We start from the raw sequence: 18,188 nt of genomic DNA on the forward strand, positions 1-18,188 counted from the left end.
TTGTTCTGTGGCTTAAGCTCAAAATCAAGTACTCACTCATACGTTTTTGTATTATTAGCTAATTAAAAATATAAATAACTAGAGAGCAGGTACTACGTCATATTTTTATACCATTCAGAATAGACATTTAATGACTACTTGGGTTTTTTAAGTGAATCACTTTTGAGCTCTCAGTGTGTTTCTTTACAGTGGCATAAATCCAAGTTCATATGTGTCCTTTAAAAATCCCGCACATTTCAGATTGGACTTGAAGGTATGATGATAATAATGCTATATTTTTTCATTCCTAGGTGGAAACAACCAAGAAAAGTAAATGGAATTCTGGAGCGCTATATACTATATATTTCAAATCACACGCATGATTTTACAATTTGGGATGTCATCTATAATAGTACAGAACTTTTTCAGGATCATGTGCTACAGTACCTTTTCCCTGGTAATAAATACTTCATCAAGCTGGGAGTAAGTTCACTTTACTTTTATCAGTTTCTCTGTCGCCATCATTCCCCTTGCTGCTTCCCTTTCTTTTGTCTCATCTTCTCTCCATGCCTCACTTAAAAAAAAAGAAACCAAAATTCTCTTGTATTGCTATTTACACTGAAATCTCACTTCAAATACAAAGTGAAAATTCTGCTGATCTGATACCTACATATTTATTTTATATTATGCAAAACAATAGAATAACCATCTGAATCAGTAGGTTTTTCCAAATCTAATTTGGGATTATCAGAAATTATTTCTTTTTTATTGTTTGTAGAATGTCATAATTGTTGAGGGCTTTTTAGAAAATGCTTGGATTAATAAAGTTATTTCCCCATGGGGCTTGTACTCATTTGAAAAGCGATGTGCAGTATGAAAATATAGGTCTTATATTTTTAAATGAAGGTTTAAATGACCCCCAGATATTCTTGATTATTATTATATTCTGGTTTACATTACACTTCTGTCTCAAAAGAACAGTCACTTAATAAAACCCTAGAATCAACACAGTTTAGACAGGCGATAGCATTTTTTAATGCAAAACAGCACATTTACACAAAGGTCTTTTAAAAGACCTTGATATTACTGTGGGATTTATACTCAGTAGTTCCTTTTGTTTTTTGAAGAAATATAATCTTTTTTAAGTTTAATAGCACATCTGAAAATAACTGAATATAAACATGAGATTGTCCCTATTTGTTTTAAACACACTCTTCATTTTATAGTAATACCTATATAAGGATATTTGCTTTGATAAATGCCATAGAAAATATTCTGCTCTTGATTATGAATAAATTTACATTTATGTAGACACTGTGTATGCATTCATTTCACTTAACATGCTCTTGAATGCTCTAAATATTATACCACAAGAAAATAAACTGCATTCAACTGTTGCTGTCTGACCTGACACCATCAAACAAGGGCAATCAGACAATGTTAAAAATCCTGTTCAGAACTGGCTTCATGTGCCTAGGTGTTCAGCACGCAGATGGGTTTCTGAATCAGCGATTGGATTACTTAGCTTTATTACCCAAGATATAAGAAGTGTATGAACCTGCTTTTCAAAAGCTAATACAGAAATCCACACTATTTTCATAACAGTGGTGATATCAAAATAAGAAAAGTCCCTATGGTTTAGAAGCAGCTAAAATTAAATAGGAATTGTGTCACTCTTGGTTTTGTTTAGAAGGAAGCAAAGGATAGGAGACAAATTTCTACTTTCAAGGCGATTTTTAGGATATTCTGCGCAGTCAATGAAAATCCACCTGAATCTCCTATGTTTTATAAATCTGTAATACCTTGAAAAATAAATACCACTAGATTGGGAGTCTGCTCTCTTGAGTTTTAATTCAGATTTTGCCACTAACTGAATGACCTAAGACAAATTCACTTAACTGCACTGAGTCTTAGGTTCTTCAAGTCTAAAAGTAAGACTTTGAATTAAATGATTTTTAATGTCTCTTTGAGCCCTAAAATTCTATGATGCTAAAAAGGTGACCCCAAATAATATTTTGTGAAGTCAAAGGAGACCTGTCAGCCACTGAATGATGTTGGTGCAAGATGTCATAAAGACGTGGAAGTCTTTGTCCCAACTCTTGTTAGGGAAGTAAATTTGCTCATCTTATTTTTGATTTCACTGTATTTGTTAGGGCAGAAAATACACTGATACATCTTCAGGAAGTATTCAACTAAAAGGTTTTTTACTTTAACTCTGTTAACCCATAAATTTAATGAACCAGAACATTTTAGGTTCATCTTGGTTAATTGAGGAACTCGTGTATATTTACAGTTTCAACATAATAACTGGCTTTCAAGGTCATGAGATTAATAGGTGGAGATCAGGTTCTCAGCCAAGTGGAGTTGCCTCTTAGCATGCTAAGTGCTAAGGAACAACACATACAGATAACAAAGCATTTAGGCAGGCATTAGAGAAAAATACATGGGCATTCCATATGATTTACTCCAGACTGGAGCAGGTATGTTACTTCATGTGGTTTCGTGTAATTTCCCCTGTTGCCTGCATTAGAAACTCCTAAAGGGTAGAGACTGCATATATCAGCGGAGTTAAACAAGGTGTCGGGAAACTGGAAGCTCGCAAACAGTTCTTGAAAGAATGAATGAATGAGTGAACACTGAGTACATTTATTTCATAAAGAATCTGAGACTTCCGATGTGAATCAAATAACTTGCTGTAAAATGTCAGAGTTAGGGACTGTGTGGTTCAAAATACAAGCTCTTTGTCCTAGAAGAAGCAGTATAATATTTTGTTCCACTCAACAAGTGGTATTGCAAAGTGTGGTAGCTCCTGGTTAAGATAATAAGCCAGCAATTAAATAAGGAAGCTTGTAAGACAGGTATCGAGATATGTATGGTTTGATAATATTCATATTACTTTGATAGTTTGATAAATTCATATTAAAAATAGTCACATTTGCCTCTTGATGAATGTTAAGTATATTTCCTGGAAAGGTTCTTGGAACTGATGAGCTTTAAATTTTCTAAAGATCATTTCTAGCTAACATGGCCTTCTTCTTTTTCTTCATACTTTAAAGATATGCTGCGTTCTTAACATCGTCAGATGCTACTTATCTGAAAACAACCTCTTAGAAAAGAGAATGCTAGTTTTAGATGTTCTTAATAGTCATGATTTCAAAAATAATTGATACGCTTTTATTAGTTATGCATTTTACTGTACCAAAATTGAATCTCCTATTTGGACCAGTTACTCATCACTTCAGGATGGTAGTATGACTTCTCAGTTTAAAACAGTATATTTGTAATTGATAAAAGCTATACCCAGAAACAACTTTAAGAACATTTATTACGTTATCAAAGGAACTAAGATACCCCACTCACCTAGCGCCTCTAAACGCATACAGAAAGAACGTGGGAGAAAAAGAACAGAATAAAATATCTTGCAGGTAATTCTGTTGTTTCAGCAACCCCTTTGTAAATTCGGGTTCATTTCCAAGAAAAATTCTCTCATAAACTCCTTGGACCCTTAAGAGGCTTTTTATCAAGTTGCTAGTTTATGGGTCTTCCATGACACAGCCCAACAAACAGTCCTTCCAAACCAGAGGATGTCTTTATTTATTCCAGAATTCCCCATTCCATAAAATTCTCAAAACGAAGTGAATTTTAATTCACGCTCTGTTTTAAAAAAATGCATAGTGAAATGTCACATAGTACATACAGTATTTCTCTGGGAGAGATGGCGGGGGGAATTCTTAGGCCACAAATAAGAAAAACAATAGTGACAAAGAGACTATCAGAATTACATCCCAGTGTGGTTTGAGTTTCAGCATAACATGCCACAACATTTTTCCCCTCCTAAGGAAAAAAAAGTCTATGAAATGCCAGTGGATGGATTTATCTGTCTCTAAGGACTGGAAAGTATGCTCCTTTGAGCATTTTCCTTCGATAATTCAGCTGTCTCATACAGCCTCTTTTCCTGCCACGTTTTCTGGTGGACTTTTAGCACGTTGGAAATTTTTTTTTTTTTTTTTTTTATTCTGTTTTAACGTTCAGGTAGTTATTTCTTGGGCTAATAGCAACATGTCCTAGGGCTTCGAATCAGGAGCTCAATTGATTTCTCCTTATTTGCCAAGATTCTGTTCTCAGGATGAGTATGGTTTATCTCTTACAGAGATATGCACGTGCCACAGCTGAGCATTAGAGGAAGCCCGCAGAGGTTAATTAGGTCCCCAATCTTAATGCAGTTTCATGCCCAGGCCACAGTTTAGCCCATCTGAAACTTGCTTACGCTGAGAAATTATCCTGAAGACATGGGTTACTGTTGTCTTCTTACAATAAGAGGTAAAATTGATCTCCGAGTCTACGGACCATTTATTGTTACTTAGAGCGAAGAATTTGAAGCTCTTTTGCGGCAACTTTACAGGTAGTGTACTTCAGTATAAGAAAATACCTTTAAAATCGGTCAGCTTTCTTCTGTCTTTAGGAAAAAGAATACTAACTGCTTTAAGTATCAAAAGGTCATTCCTTCAGTATCAAACTGGAAAGCTTGGTACAGCCCCGAAAAAATAGAGAGGGCTTTCGGTGTTTTACTATTAGTCATATCTACCTTCCATGAAAATGCCTGCCTTTTACACTGTCCTATGATTTCGCTTCATTTTCTTAATGCTCGTGGTAAAATTTCGTGCTTTTTGAAAGATCTTTACATCTTATTGTGTAAATTACAGTTGTAACTTAAAGAGGTACTGAACAAAGCTTTAGCGTAGTTTTCAAATAGCTGTGTTATGTAAAGACATAATTGCTGATATTTACTAGCAGACATAGGCTGGAAAAACTGTGTGCATGTCTCAATTTCCTGGAGAAGTGCTTATCTCATAGGTAGGGGTGATATTTTCCTCATATACTGAAACATTTATTTGGAATTGTTGGCAGTTTATGATGAAAATGTACACAGAAGTTTCTGAATATCCCTAATATCCATGAATCCATTTCTGGAATTAGTAGTACCTCCCTCCTTTGGGAATTTGGGGGTTCTGTGAGCATTTTCAGTTTGTTGGCCACGTATTGAAGCTCAGTTTCCCCGGCACGTAAGTAAATGACTTGACCCTTAAAGCCCATAAACATTCACTCAACAGCTGCTTTGTTGTCAATTTATGAGAAATACGGTTTTATTCCATTTCACATTGTGTTCTTTAAACGTGTTGCTCACGCTACAGTAAGTAGAAAGCGATTATACTTCCTGTGCTCTTTTTTTCCCTAGAAATCACTTGTTTTGTCCTGAAGTAGTCTTCAATCTCTAGTACTTTTCTCATATGGTGTACACAGTTGTCTGTGTGTGTGTGTGTGTGTGTAATTCATTCTAAGGACCTTTGTGTGAGGATAACTTCATCGTGGCTATTCACACAGTCAATATATGCCCCATCTCTAGGCTCTAACTTAGATGTATTCATAATCCATACATTCTTTCATTCTGGGTTATTGCTTGATTGTTGGAGATGGATGTCTCGTGTCCTAAAAAGCAAACGAATTAAATGTCAAACCTCAGCAATGAAACAAATTTATTTGGGGGATGGGAGGTTAAAAAAGAGAGCATTTTTTTAAAGGATCTGGAGCTCTTTATGGTGAACTCTCTTTCTTCAATGCTCATCTAAACTTTGGGACCCCAAAGTGAAATGTGCTCTTTTTGTCTCTCTGTCCAGGCTTGCACCGGGGGTGGATGCACGGTGAGTGAGGCCAGCCAGGCCCTGACTGAGGAGAGGGCCCCCGAAGGCGTGCCAGCCCCCAAAGTGCACCCGGATTCACCTCACTCCTTTAACATCTCCTGGACTGAGCCTGAATATCCAAATGGTAAGTGAACTCTTTTAGCCTCAAGTTAAAAAGATGATTAGCAAAGGTAAATTAATATTCTAAATGGCAGCTTATATGTGGTGCTTAATTTTTAATGATCATTTTAGCACATAAAATACCTGAGATAGTATCATTGTCTGTAGTTTAGGAGATTGTGGTTTTTAGGTTAACATACAATTTTGGTGGCTCAAAAGTGCTCCCTTTTGATAGTTCTTATGTACTGCATCTTATGGTTTAATATGTTCTGGGAGAGGTGAAGAGAACAAACCAGGATTCCCAAAGAATGGCCTTGTGAGAGTGACATTATATTTTCAATGACTTCTTGTTTTTGACTGTTATTCATTCTTTCTTAGAGAAGTAGGGAGATAGAAAGTTGGTGCACATACTGTATTTCAAACTGCTTTTGCTTTAATAAGTTTATCTTAAAAGGGACCATTTGGAACTCTGTATTTTTAATATGTTATTTATAAATAGTTCAGCATGCATACATTAAATATATATTCATTTATTCTTGTTTAACTTGAAATGGACTGTATATATTTCTAAGTGATATGTGTATATATCACATATATATGTATATATATACACATATATATATATATATATATGCCTTTGAATAGTTTAGAGAGTTAGGTTAGTCAGTTAAAGTTTGCTAAAAATAAAACCTTATAAAGAATTTGTAGTAACTTGGGACAGAAATTGCTTTATTCATTTACTGGAAATATCTTTAAGTTCCATATCACATAGTGTCATTTTTCCACACTGGTCAAGCTTACATCACATCAAATTTTGTTCCTCTTTAAGACAAATATCAAGAAGACTTTTAATATCATAGAAACTGTTTTAGGAAACTCATTACTGAAAACTGAAATGGCCTCTTTTAGCATAGCCAGAAAGAGTGAAAGAAGAAGAATTACAATTTTATTAGTTTGTCTTATGTTTACTATGATATTAATTACTCCAGTCATCTCATTTTAATTAAACTTCTGGCAAATGCATGAGATATATTTGAGGTAAGGGAGAGAGATCTAATAATTACAGTGAGTGATTATCTCTGCTATTGAAGTTATCCCTGAACTATTACAAATTTCCTAGTAAAAAGTAAATGGATAGCTATTTGATACTTAAACAGTCAACAATCTTGTCCTACTTTGTGCTCCACAAAGAAACCTGGTCTGTAGGTGGCAATGAAAATGCGAATGATTTATTCCAGTCGGATTGCTCTTAACTACTGTTACATGATTTGTTTAGTAGACATTTCCCTTCCTCCTAATCAGTAGTTGTGACTATAACTGCCCCCAGAATCCTAGGTGGACTAAAGAAATACTTTCGACATTTCAAAGAATCTTTGTGTATTATGTGTTATATATTTACAAGCAGTTTTAAAGTATATTCATTGAACCATAAGAATTTGGGAGATTTAGAAGATTGGTGTTAACACGTTCATTTATTCTAAAGTCTGTGTTTAATCACATCAGAGTTTTCAGAATTTTTACTGTGGGGCAATGGTTAGACATTTTTTAAGTAATAGTTTCATTAAAAAGAAAAAAATTTCTTCTCTTCATTACTTCTCTCTCCACTTTCCTCAGATATTCCGGTGTTCAGTTTCTATCCTCCATTGCCTAGAGGAGGATCTGATCGTTGGCTGTTTATCTTGTCACTTCATCTGTTTTCAAAGCTCCCACACTTCCCTCTAAAAACCCAAAGAGTAAAGTCCAGATTCTTTAGTCAGGCATTCACATCAGCCCCAACTTGCGACTCGATCTGCATTGGCATAGCCTTGAAACACACTTTCCTTTTTAGCCTCCTGGTTGAAAAACATGGGTATGGAGTCAAATAGTCCTAGAGTCAAATCTTATCTCTGATTTTACTCTGGAAAATTTACTAAATGCCATGAACCCCAGTTTCCTTGGATTATAAAATTGGAGTTCACGATCCCTACCATCTCTCCAAATCTAACTCATTCCTCAGGACTAAATGTTAAGCCTCTTATGCAATCATTTCACTCTTTCTTGAGTGTAAGTCAAGCTTCCTCTCTTCTCTTGACCATGTATCCTCTTCCTGTGCCATCATCATGACACGTACTTTATTCATCCTTGGCCCAAATTTATTTGGGCGCATGTCAAACATGCCCACCAGATGTTAAGGACCATAAATCATTTATTTCTCTTTTCCTTCATGGAGCCTAACACAGTGGAGTAGTTTCTGCTGATACCTAATACTACTTAATTTATTTAGTTGTGTCTTGTGAAATTTTCATTCAATCATTAGCGTATATATTGTAGAGTCCTGAGTCTTTAATGAGACCAACAGAGAGGATAGAAGTAGTTACAGGCCAGATCCCGGGATATGTTTGTTTGACATGTATTTGTTTCTGAAATATATTTGTTCAGCTGTGTGGGGTCTGGGACTAGGTGGGTTTATTTTTTGGAGTTTGGATTTTGCATTTGACTTAAGAATTTTTAATTTTCTCTTCTTGAGTATGCCTAGTTCCAATTGAATGGAACTAGGCCCATATTACAGTACGCTGCACTGTGGTTGCTTTCTAATTTCTGAATATGCTGTGGAAGAGTAATACAATTGGAAAATAAGATAGGCTTCAGCCTTATGTTACTACAGGTACCCTTTCAAATGATTTTAAATTGTGCTGCTCAAACATATCTGATTATTAGAACCATCTTGGGGGCACTGATTAAAGGAGTAGATTCTAGTGCTCCAGCCAAAGACCTGAATAATCATCATATCCCGTTGACTTGGTTACCATCAAAATGCTGATGAGTATTGGGGGATTTACCTGGCGATCCAGTGGTTAAGACTCCACGCTTCCACTACAGGCGGCACGGGTTCGATCCCTGGTCAGGGAACTAAGATCCTGCATGCCAGGTGGCGAGGCCAAAAAATAAATAAATTCTTAAAATACTGAAAGAATATTAAATACACCCTCTGGGTGAGTCGTCCCTCCTTAGCATCCCTTCAGGAGTTCCCCACACGGATCTCTATTGTATTTTAAACTCAACATATCCAAGTTGTTTCTCCTGATGCTCTCTTCCCCTCTACCGGCCCTTTCTCCTGTGTTTCCCCTCTCCCTGATTAGTACCACCCAGTAGTACCACCAGAAACCTGGGAGGCACTTTTTTTTTTTTTTTTTTTTCGGTACGTGGGCCTCTCACCGTTGTGGCCTCTCCCGTTTCGGAGCACAGGCTCCGGATGCGCAGGCTCAGCGGCCATGGCTCACGGGCCCAGCCGCTCCGCGGCATGTGGGATCTTCCCGGACCGGGGCACGAACCCGTGTCCCCTGCATCGGCAGGCGGACTCTCAACCACTGCTCCTCCACCAGGGAAGCCCTGGGAGGCACTCTTGAGTTCAGTTCTTACTCACCCCTGATTTTTCGCTAACTGTACTCCTCTAATGAAGGCCCGTAGTATTTCTTACCCAGATAACTTCAAGAGCCTCCTTATGCCCTACAAAAATTGAATGTATTCATTCAAAATATACTTTTGATGACCCACTAGGTGCCATCATTCTGATGATACCAAGATGAATTTGCCCAATCCTTGATCTTAAGAGGACCAGAGAGTTCCTTAGGAGAAACGTCCATGTAAACAAATAATAATGAGGTAGGGAATGTGTGCAAGGTGCCAAGTGTATGGAGAAGAAGCAACCTGAGGATGTGGGAATGTCTTCCCTCTGGGTCTTTATTAAGATGTAGCAGGTCCAGAGGTATTTACACATTTAGACTGTCGTATTCTGTAAGGGGTACTGATTGTCTGGTTTTGTACACTCTAGGCTCCAAAATCTTGACTCTTAGTCAGCTATATACATAAAGGATTATTTCATTAGGACCTTATAAACATGAAAAAAATGTTGAGAAACAGTAAACCCACTTTCTATGAGAAGTATTTCCCAATGCATACTTATATGTGACAAAATATGAAAGGTATAAAAGGTTCATATATAAATATCCACTTGTTGCCTATCAAGCAATTGGTAACCTGTAGCCAGCATGGCATAGGAAACAGGCTCTCTGCTTTATAACTGATTCGGATTTAAACTATCAGCTCCTACTCATTAAACTTGGGATAATCTTTTTTTTTTTAATTTAAAAAAAAATTTTTTTTTTTAAATTTATTTTTGGCTGCGTTGGGTCTTCGTTGCTGCGTGCGGGCTTTCTCTAGTTGTTGCGAGCGGGGGCTGCTCTTCGTTGCGATGTGCGGGCTTCTCGTTGCGGTGGCTTCTCTTGTTGCAGGGAGTCTGGGGATACTCTTTACCCAGGGGCTAGGAGCTTGGCCTCTTGGTTTCCGATTCCCCTCTTTCCTTTGTTCCCCAACCTGCTCCTGCCCCACAGCTTGTGCTGGGTAGCTTGTTCTTTGCTTCAGGACATGCTTCACATGCTCAGAGAATTTCTCCTGTTCTAGCATCTTTTGTTCAATGCTGTACCAGCAGCTCTAGTGCCTGACACATAATCGGCGCTCAGTCAAAAAATATGTTGATTATCACTGTCAAAAAAAAAAATCACACAGAAAATAACAAGTGCTGGAGAGGACATAGAGAAACTAGAATCCCTGTGTGTCGTTGGTGGGAATGCAAAATGGTGCAGCTGTTATGGGAAACAGTATGGAAAAATCTTCAAAACATTAAAAATAGAATAACTATATGATCCAGCAATCCCACTTCTGGGTATTTATCCAGAAGAACTGAAAAAAGGATCTTGAAGAGATATTTGTGCACCCATGTTCATTGCAGAGTTATTCACAGTAATCGAGATGGAAGCAACCCAAATGTCCATGGGTAAATGAATGGATAAACAAAATGTTGTATATGTATACAGTGGACTATTATTCCACCTTAAAAAAAAGAAGGAAATTGTCACATGTTACAGCGTGGGTGAACCTTGAGAACATTATATGAGTAAAATAAACCAGTCACAAAAAGACAGATATGACATAATTCCATGTATACGCGGTATCCAAAGTAGTCAAACACAGGGACACAGAATGTGGTTACCAGGGGCTAGGGGTTGGGGGTAAGGGGAGTGGAGAGTTTCTGTTCAGTGGATATAAAGTTTCAGTTTTGCAAGGTGAGAAACTTCTAGAGATCTTGCCCAACAATGTGCCTATAGTTAACACTACTATACTGGATATTTAAAATGGTTAAGATGGTAAGTTTCATGTTATGTGTTTTTCGCCACAATGAAAAACAAAAAGAGATGTAGGGAGGATGTAATAGAATGCAATAAACTTTAAAACCAGAAAAAAATCAAAATTAAGGACTGTGTTAGGTTAAAACAAACAAAAGTTTAAATTAGTAATCACAAAAAGATATATGCATAAAATATACATCTGTTAAAAAAGCGTGAGTTCATCTCTTTTTGTGCAACTTCCTTTTCTCACTTAACAATATGGTGGTAACATCTTTCCATGGCAGTTAAGTGTAGCTCAACTTCATTCTTTGGAAAGGCAGTGTAAACTCCCTCTGAGTGAAACCACAGCTTATGTGACCCATCTTTTATTGATGGACACTTAAGTTTCCATGATTTTGCTATTCTAAAGAATGCTGCTTGCTATGCATTGCATTAGTCTGCCAAGTACTGTGTCATTATCACTTGATTAACACCTAAGGCTTTGCTTCCTTCAAATATGCCCTGCTTAATCCTGGTGACTTGCTTCACACACCTGCAAAAATGGTGGTGTGACGCTCCACCTTTGTTTCTCTACTCGAGAGTCCTTCACATCCACATTCCCTCTGGCAAAGGTGTTCTTTGCAGGCTGCAATTTCAGGCAGGATTTTAAAACCTCCGAAAAGAGCTACTTTTTAGGTCCAAGGTGGATAAGAACCCTTTCTTCTGTAGGACCTTGGCTGTAGGACCTGTAAGACCTCTGGCTCTTCCTTTGTCATACCATTAGCCAGCAATGAGAAGCAGCACAAAGGATTACTGTCTAAGAAATGTGTGACCTGTATTGTGTAGATTACAATTGCATAATTAGAATTACGCTTTTGAGAGCTTCCAAATTCTCACGAGCTTTATCTCCTTTCAGAAGCTTTGGCCTTAGAAGCTGGAAATATGATTATTCCTCCCACTTGAGGTCTACTTTGCTAAAATCAGCATAGATATCCGACTCCACCAAACTTATTCCTCCTTGTCTAGCATAATATTTAGTAACATTTTAAACTCATTAGAATATATATATATATTTAAAATACTAACTAAAACTATAAAATATGAAATTCTTATCCTTTATTAATACTTAGAATTTCTTGTAACTCTCCACTATCCTTACCTAAGTAAATTTACCTAAAATAGTTTCCCTGTTAGACTGTGACCCACATGAGGGCAGGGATTCTATATGCATTGTTTGCTGTTCTAGTCCCAGCATTTGGCAGGGTGCCAGTCATGGAGAAGATGAGTATTAAACAGCTGTTGGATGGATTAGTGTTTACTGATGCCAGGGACAATAATAAAATGGTAATTGTGTTGATATGAGAAGCATAAGCGTATGCAATCATACAGTACACATAAATGCACATTTAGAGCGTGTCATAATTATGTAATACAGGTGGGATGATTCCAAAGGCAGTGGAAAGGCACCTCCATCTTGGCCTACTGAAGGCTCAAAGTACATGCTTAGAGACTCAGTCATTTGGCAGACAGTTTCCTCAGCCTGGTAATTCATAGACGTTCTAAAGAGAGACAGCATGCCAAGCTGGATCTGCTTTGCGTGCCTCAGTGTGAAAGGCTATCTTGTTATAGCCGTCAGGATTTGCTAATGTCAAGATGGGCATGAGAGCTGGGCACCCGTTAGACAAGGGTCCCAGGGTCTCCTTGAGAAAGGAGAGAATACTTGAGGAGCCTATGGAAACATTTTCCTAATTTAGCATTTTGTATTGACCCAGGGTTGTGAGCATTCATACATGGATATGTACCAAGGAAGTGACAATAATTTCAGTAAGAATAGGAAAATTTTAGGAAGTTGATTATTTTTGCAGACTTACACATAGTACCATGAAGACAACAGAACATTATTGAAAGAAAGTTTAGTTCAATTTTTTGAGCACATATATTATTTCAGGAATGGGTGGTAAACACACTAATTAACTGTAGACATTTATACACACTCTGTGTATGCTGTCCTTCACATTAAGAAAGGATATAGAGAAATTTTTAGAATGTATGTACATGAAGGTGTACGTGTAAATACTAAGTAAGTGCTCTACCCATGCAGAGAAAGAAATATTTGATTTTCTGCTAATACTATAATAATAGTAGTAATAGTAACAGCTACAATTTATAACTATGTGCCAGGAGCTTTCAATCTCATAACTAGCCCAGGAAATAGGTACTGTTATTCCAACATTCAGATGTGGAAACTCAAATTTATAAGTATTAAGCAACTTAGTTACTCTAGGCAAGACAGCTAGTTAAGTAGGAACGTAATACAAAACAAGGTGTGAGTGACTCAGAATGCATGGCTTTATTCACTGCAATCCTCACCTCTACTTTGTGCAGAGATGCTCGTAATGTAGGATTCCACGTAGCCATGTGAAAAAAATATTTTTTTCAGATACTTTTACGGGTTCAGTGTCTCGCTCTCAGTGCCAAGATTCAACACTTCTAAGATCTCTGTCCTGATTTTTCTCTGGTTTTAAAGGAATAACTATTTTTTTTAACTTTTTATTTTGAACTAACTTTCTTTTTAAACAGTCAAAATATGAATCTGTTTTCTTTCCTGGAAATACTCAGATTTCCTAGAAGAAACAGATTATAGAATTCGGTGAATCACTTAGGAAAATGGCTTGACAGTTTGAAGCAAACCTTGTGTAACTTTTATGAAACACCTCCCATCCGTTTGTCAGGTAGAATTTCCCAAGCACGTTCTTTTTTAGATTCCGTTGATTCCGTTTTTAGGCAATCATAACAGTAATAAGGCATTCTTCCACGTTGTGAAAGCTGTTCTCTCTTTTCCTTTTTAATTGAAGGATCAAGTATTCACACAGGGAGATATCTGCCACATTCAATCATCATCCAGACCTTGGGGGGAAACCTCGGTTGACATTCACATTGCCACACTGGACTGGAAAAAACAAACAAATATGTTTGGAGCATCTATATTCACTATGCGTGTTATTTTTATGACACACCAAAGCATTGTTGTTTAATTCTTACAGTAAACAGAATTCTTCAATGTACATAGAGATACCTTGTATTAAATGTACATTGTATTGTACTTGTATTGAATTTCCTTGGTTATATATGACAATCTGTTGGGCACCTTAGGAAATACAATTTGACATAACCTGATGAAGAGGCACAAAGATGTATATCCCAGTGGATGTGCTTTATGGACAATTACGATTCAGCTTCCCTGTGAAAATTAAACACCTTAAAAATTCTACCATTATGGAAGGAGAAAGGTGATAAACTTCAAACTGCTTATGATAGAGAGCCAGTGGGAATTAAGTATCCATTTTGTGGATTATCCACTGAAGAACTGAATTTGTAGAACTGGATTAAATAACCTGATCCCCCATACCACATAGCATAATATTGTTTTATCTTTTTATGGCTATCTTAGCTGATTATTAGCACAAGAGGATAAACAAGAGAAAGGCACAAAAAATACAATACGGTGAAATATAATAATTCCCTGTAATTTTTTTATGTTGTATATTTTTCTTTTGCCTCTTTAGATCCTCTCTCTACTCTCCTCCACTCAGCCCTGCATCCTACAAGGCTGACCTTTACTCACAGCATCAGTGGGCTTCCTCTCTCTCTGGCTTCCTTTTGGTTTGTCCCTGGGCAGCAGCAGCAAGAGTTGAAAGAGTCAGAGGAGGGCTTCCCTGGTGGCGCAGTGGTTGGGAATCCGCCTGTCGATTCAGGGGACGCAGGTTCGTGCCCCGGTCCGGGAGGATCCCACATGCCGCGGAGCGGCTGAGCCCATGAGCCGTGGCCGCTGGGCCTGCGCGTCCAGAGCCTGTGCTCCGCAGCGGGAGACGCTGCAGCGGTGAGAGGCCCGCGTGCCGCAAAAAAAAAAAAGAAGAATCAGAGGAGAAGGGAGTCTCAGAACTTTCTGCCAGGCTCTGGGCTCCAGGGCTGCCTTCCTCCACTAAAGGCTACAGCTCCTATCCCGTGGTCCTTCCCTGTCACTGCAGCTCTTTCTCCAGCTTCCTGAATCAGTTTTCATCCTTTCCCCTGCAAATTTAAGGATGCTTACTGGCTCCTAGGAGTCCTGACAATTTCTAACCAGGGATGCGTTGTTATCACTTGGTGCTTTCCATTAACTCTACCCATGTCCTTGTACATAGATCCTTCACTAAACTATCCTCATTTGTTCATTTGAGTTTCCATCAGGTTCCTACTGAGACCCTGACTCATGTCTAAATCTCATTTAATCCACAGTTAACACACACAGTTCGGGGGGCTGGATGTAGAGTAAAGGTAAAATACTTCCTTTCATTCTGAGACTGGAAAAAGGAAATAAGTAAACAAACAAAAATTCTATTTTGTTGCACTTCGTTTGGGCACATTAGACATTTTATAGCAAATAAAGAGGTCTGTGCTCAAAAGTTCTAGTTGCAGATTGTTTATCTAATACTCCTGTGATATTTCATTTTTAAATAGTAATCAACTTACTGATATCTCTTTGAAAGCTTTCAATTTCTTATTATGAAATCTTTGTTATAACTAACCAAACAATGGTGTACGAAATTTTTCCTCTTAACGAGGTAACTCCCAGTGCAAAGTCAGTTTAGAGATCTGTTTCTCAAATAAGCCTTATTCCCTAACGAACCTGGACTAGGTTAGCATCTGCCTTCCCTCCCCCACCCTCCCATGTTTTCTTCTATTCCCTCTGATTCTCCTATAATCAACTTTACATACACATAATGCACTTAGTCTGTCTTCTCACTTAGATTGAAAGTTTTCTGAAGGCAGGTACCAAGGCTGTTTTGATCACTTCTGTATTCCCAGCATGTAACACAATGCCTGGCACATAGTAGGTCCACCATAAATGCTTTCTGATGAATCAGATTACTATGCTAGTAGATTACCAAAAACCAAAGCCACTAAATCCAGTATATTTTTTTCAAAAATTATTTTATAGTATTTAGTAAGTAGCTATGTTTTCACACTGTACTCTCTGGGCTTGATTGGAGTAGGGGAGGAATCTTATGTAAAGACTTAGCAAACACATATAAGAAACTGCTAGGTGGTAGGATGAATGGATAAAGAAGATGTGGTACATATATACAATGGAATATTACTCAGTCATTAAAAAGAATGAAATAATGCCATTTGTAGAAACATGGATGGACCTGGAGATTATCACACTAAGTGAAGTAAGTCAGAGAAAGACAAATACCATATGATATCACTTATATGTGAAATCTTAAAAAAGTGATACAAATGAACTTATTTACAAAACAGAAACAGACTCACAGACTTAGAAAACGAAGTTATGGTTACCGGGGGAAGGGTGGGGGAGGGATAGTTAGGGATTTGGGGATTGATATGTACAAACTGCTATATTTAAAATAGATAACCAACAAGGACCTACTGTATAGCACAGGGAACTCTGCTCAATACTCTGTAATAACCTAAATGGCAAAAGAATTTGAAAAAGAGTAGATACACGTTATGTGTATAACTGAATCACTTTGCTGTATACCGGAAACTAACACAACATTGTTAATCAACAATACTCTAATATAAAATAAAAAATAGAGAAAAAAAAACCCTGCTAGGTGATGACAGCATACAAGTAAGGAATACAGACCTGTCTCAAACGTGTTTTTGAGAGATGTGCAGATTATTTTTTTACAAGAAACATGCAGTTCGTGACATAGATCAGAGTAGGAGGAGACAGTCTCAGCTGACATTCCCATAACAAACTGGGCTTGAACTTATCCTGGAAGAAAGGGACAGCTCTAAGCTCATGCCTTTTACGTGCATAGCACCTAATTCTTTGGGGACTTTCATGTATGCTCACTCATTTGGTACTCACGTTAACTCAGGCCACCAGGGCAAGGAATAGTGTCCCAATTTTATTGGAGAGGAAATAAAAGCTTAGAAAATGTGAGTTCCTTAGCCAAGTTTTAAAGGTGCGTAGTTGCGAGAGAACAGCCGTATACAGTGTTAGAAAGTTCTTCAAAGGGCAGCCACCAGCTGGGAAGTCTTCCACTTTGCCCCCTGATTTTGTGTCTGTGGCTTATTTTTTCTCCACCACATTTAAGAGAGTGCCCAGAACATAGTAGGCACTCAATAATTACTGTGCTGATTGGATGAATAATCATTTACATGTACAGGCATAAAATAGACACTTAAAAATAACTGGCCATAAAGGTAAAATTCTGCAGCTCTGTTTTTTTCCTCCTGATAAATATGGAGCAGGCATCTTTTCGTGTCAGTATATATAGCTCTCCCTCATTTTTTCTAAAAGCTTAATCGAAAGTCATTGAATGAAACCACAGCTCTATCCCACCATGAGGATACCAGGTACGTGACTAGTGTGCATTCTTTGGTGCAACTGCATCTCATCGATGCCAACTAACCATTACTTATAAACAACATTGACGATGAGGTCAGGTGTTTGGTCCAGTACACAGTGCTCAGATGGATTCTGGTTTATCTTGAGGTAGCGTAGCAAGAAAGATTCAGCCAAGTTAGAGCCTCAGGAGTCCCCAAGGCTAGGGGAAAGGCCCCTGAATCAGCTGTTAACCCCTTCCTTCTCAAACTAAAGCAAACTAAAATGTAAGGAATAAAAATAGAAAAGAAAGCTGGTATAGCTACTTTAATATCAGACGAAGGAGATGTTCAGGCAAACAGGATTATTAGAGATAATTAGGTAACTTCATATTGATAAAACATTTACTAAAATTAAGGACATTTTTTTTCATCAAAATGTGCTATAAACTAAGTGCCTGAAAGGATAAGTAACAGAATGGGATATGATATTTACAACACATGTAACTATCAGAAGACCAGTATCCACAATATATAAAGTATTCCTAAGAATCAATGATAAGCTGGGGAAAGATCTGGAAAAGCATTTCACAAAAGAAAAAATAAATTAAATGGCTGATAGACATAAGGAAATGTACTCAGTCTCTTTAACAAGCTGGGAAATAAAATAATACCAAAACAAGGCAGCATTTTATGCAAAAAAATACTGGCAAAAATTTAACTGACTGTACAAGGTCTTTTTGAGGATGTGGAACAATGAGGACTCACAGGCACTATAGGTGGTAATGGGAATTGATGTACTTTTAAAAGGAGTTGAGCATTGTCTTACTAGACAATTGAATATATCCCAACAACTCCACTCCAGTATCTATACCCTAGGAAACTTGCACACATGAGACTCAGGACACATGTGCCAAAATGATTATAGCTA

At 37.5% G+C, this 18,188-nt stretch overlaps 1 protein-coding gene across 1 annotated transcript in view; it reads left to right on the forward strand.

Moving 5' to 3' along the window:
• USH2A (usherin) overlaps window positions 1–18,188 on the forward strand; it is an 815,986-nt gene that overhangs the window by 410,152 nt on the left and 387,646 nt on the right. The window contains 2 exon segments of the mRNA XM_032639255.1: window positions 291–462; window positions 5,655–5,802. Coding sequence (XP_032495146.1) covers window positions 291–462; window positions 5,655–5,802 — 320 coding nt within the window.

This window comes from Phocoena sinus, chromosome 1 (assembly GCF_008692025.1).
Source record: "Phocoena sinus isolate mPhoSin1 chromosome 1, mPhoSin1.pri, whole genome shotgun sequence".
Classification (NCBI taxonomy): Eukaryota; Metazoa; Chordata; class Mammalia; order Artiodactyla; family Phocoenidae; genus Phocoena; species Phocoena sinus.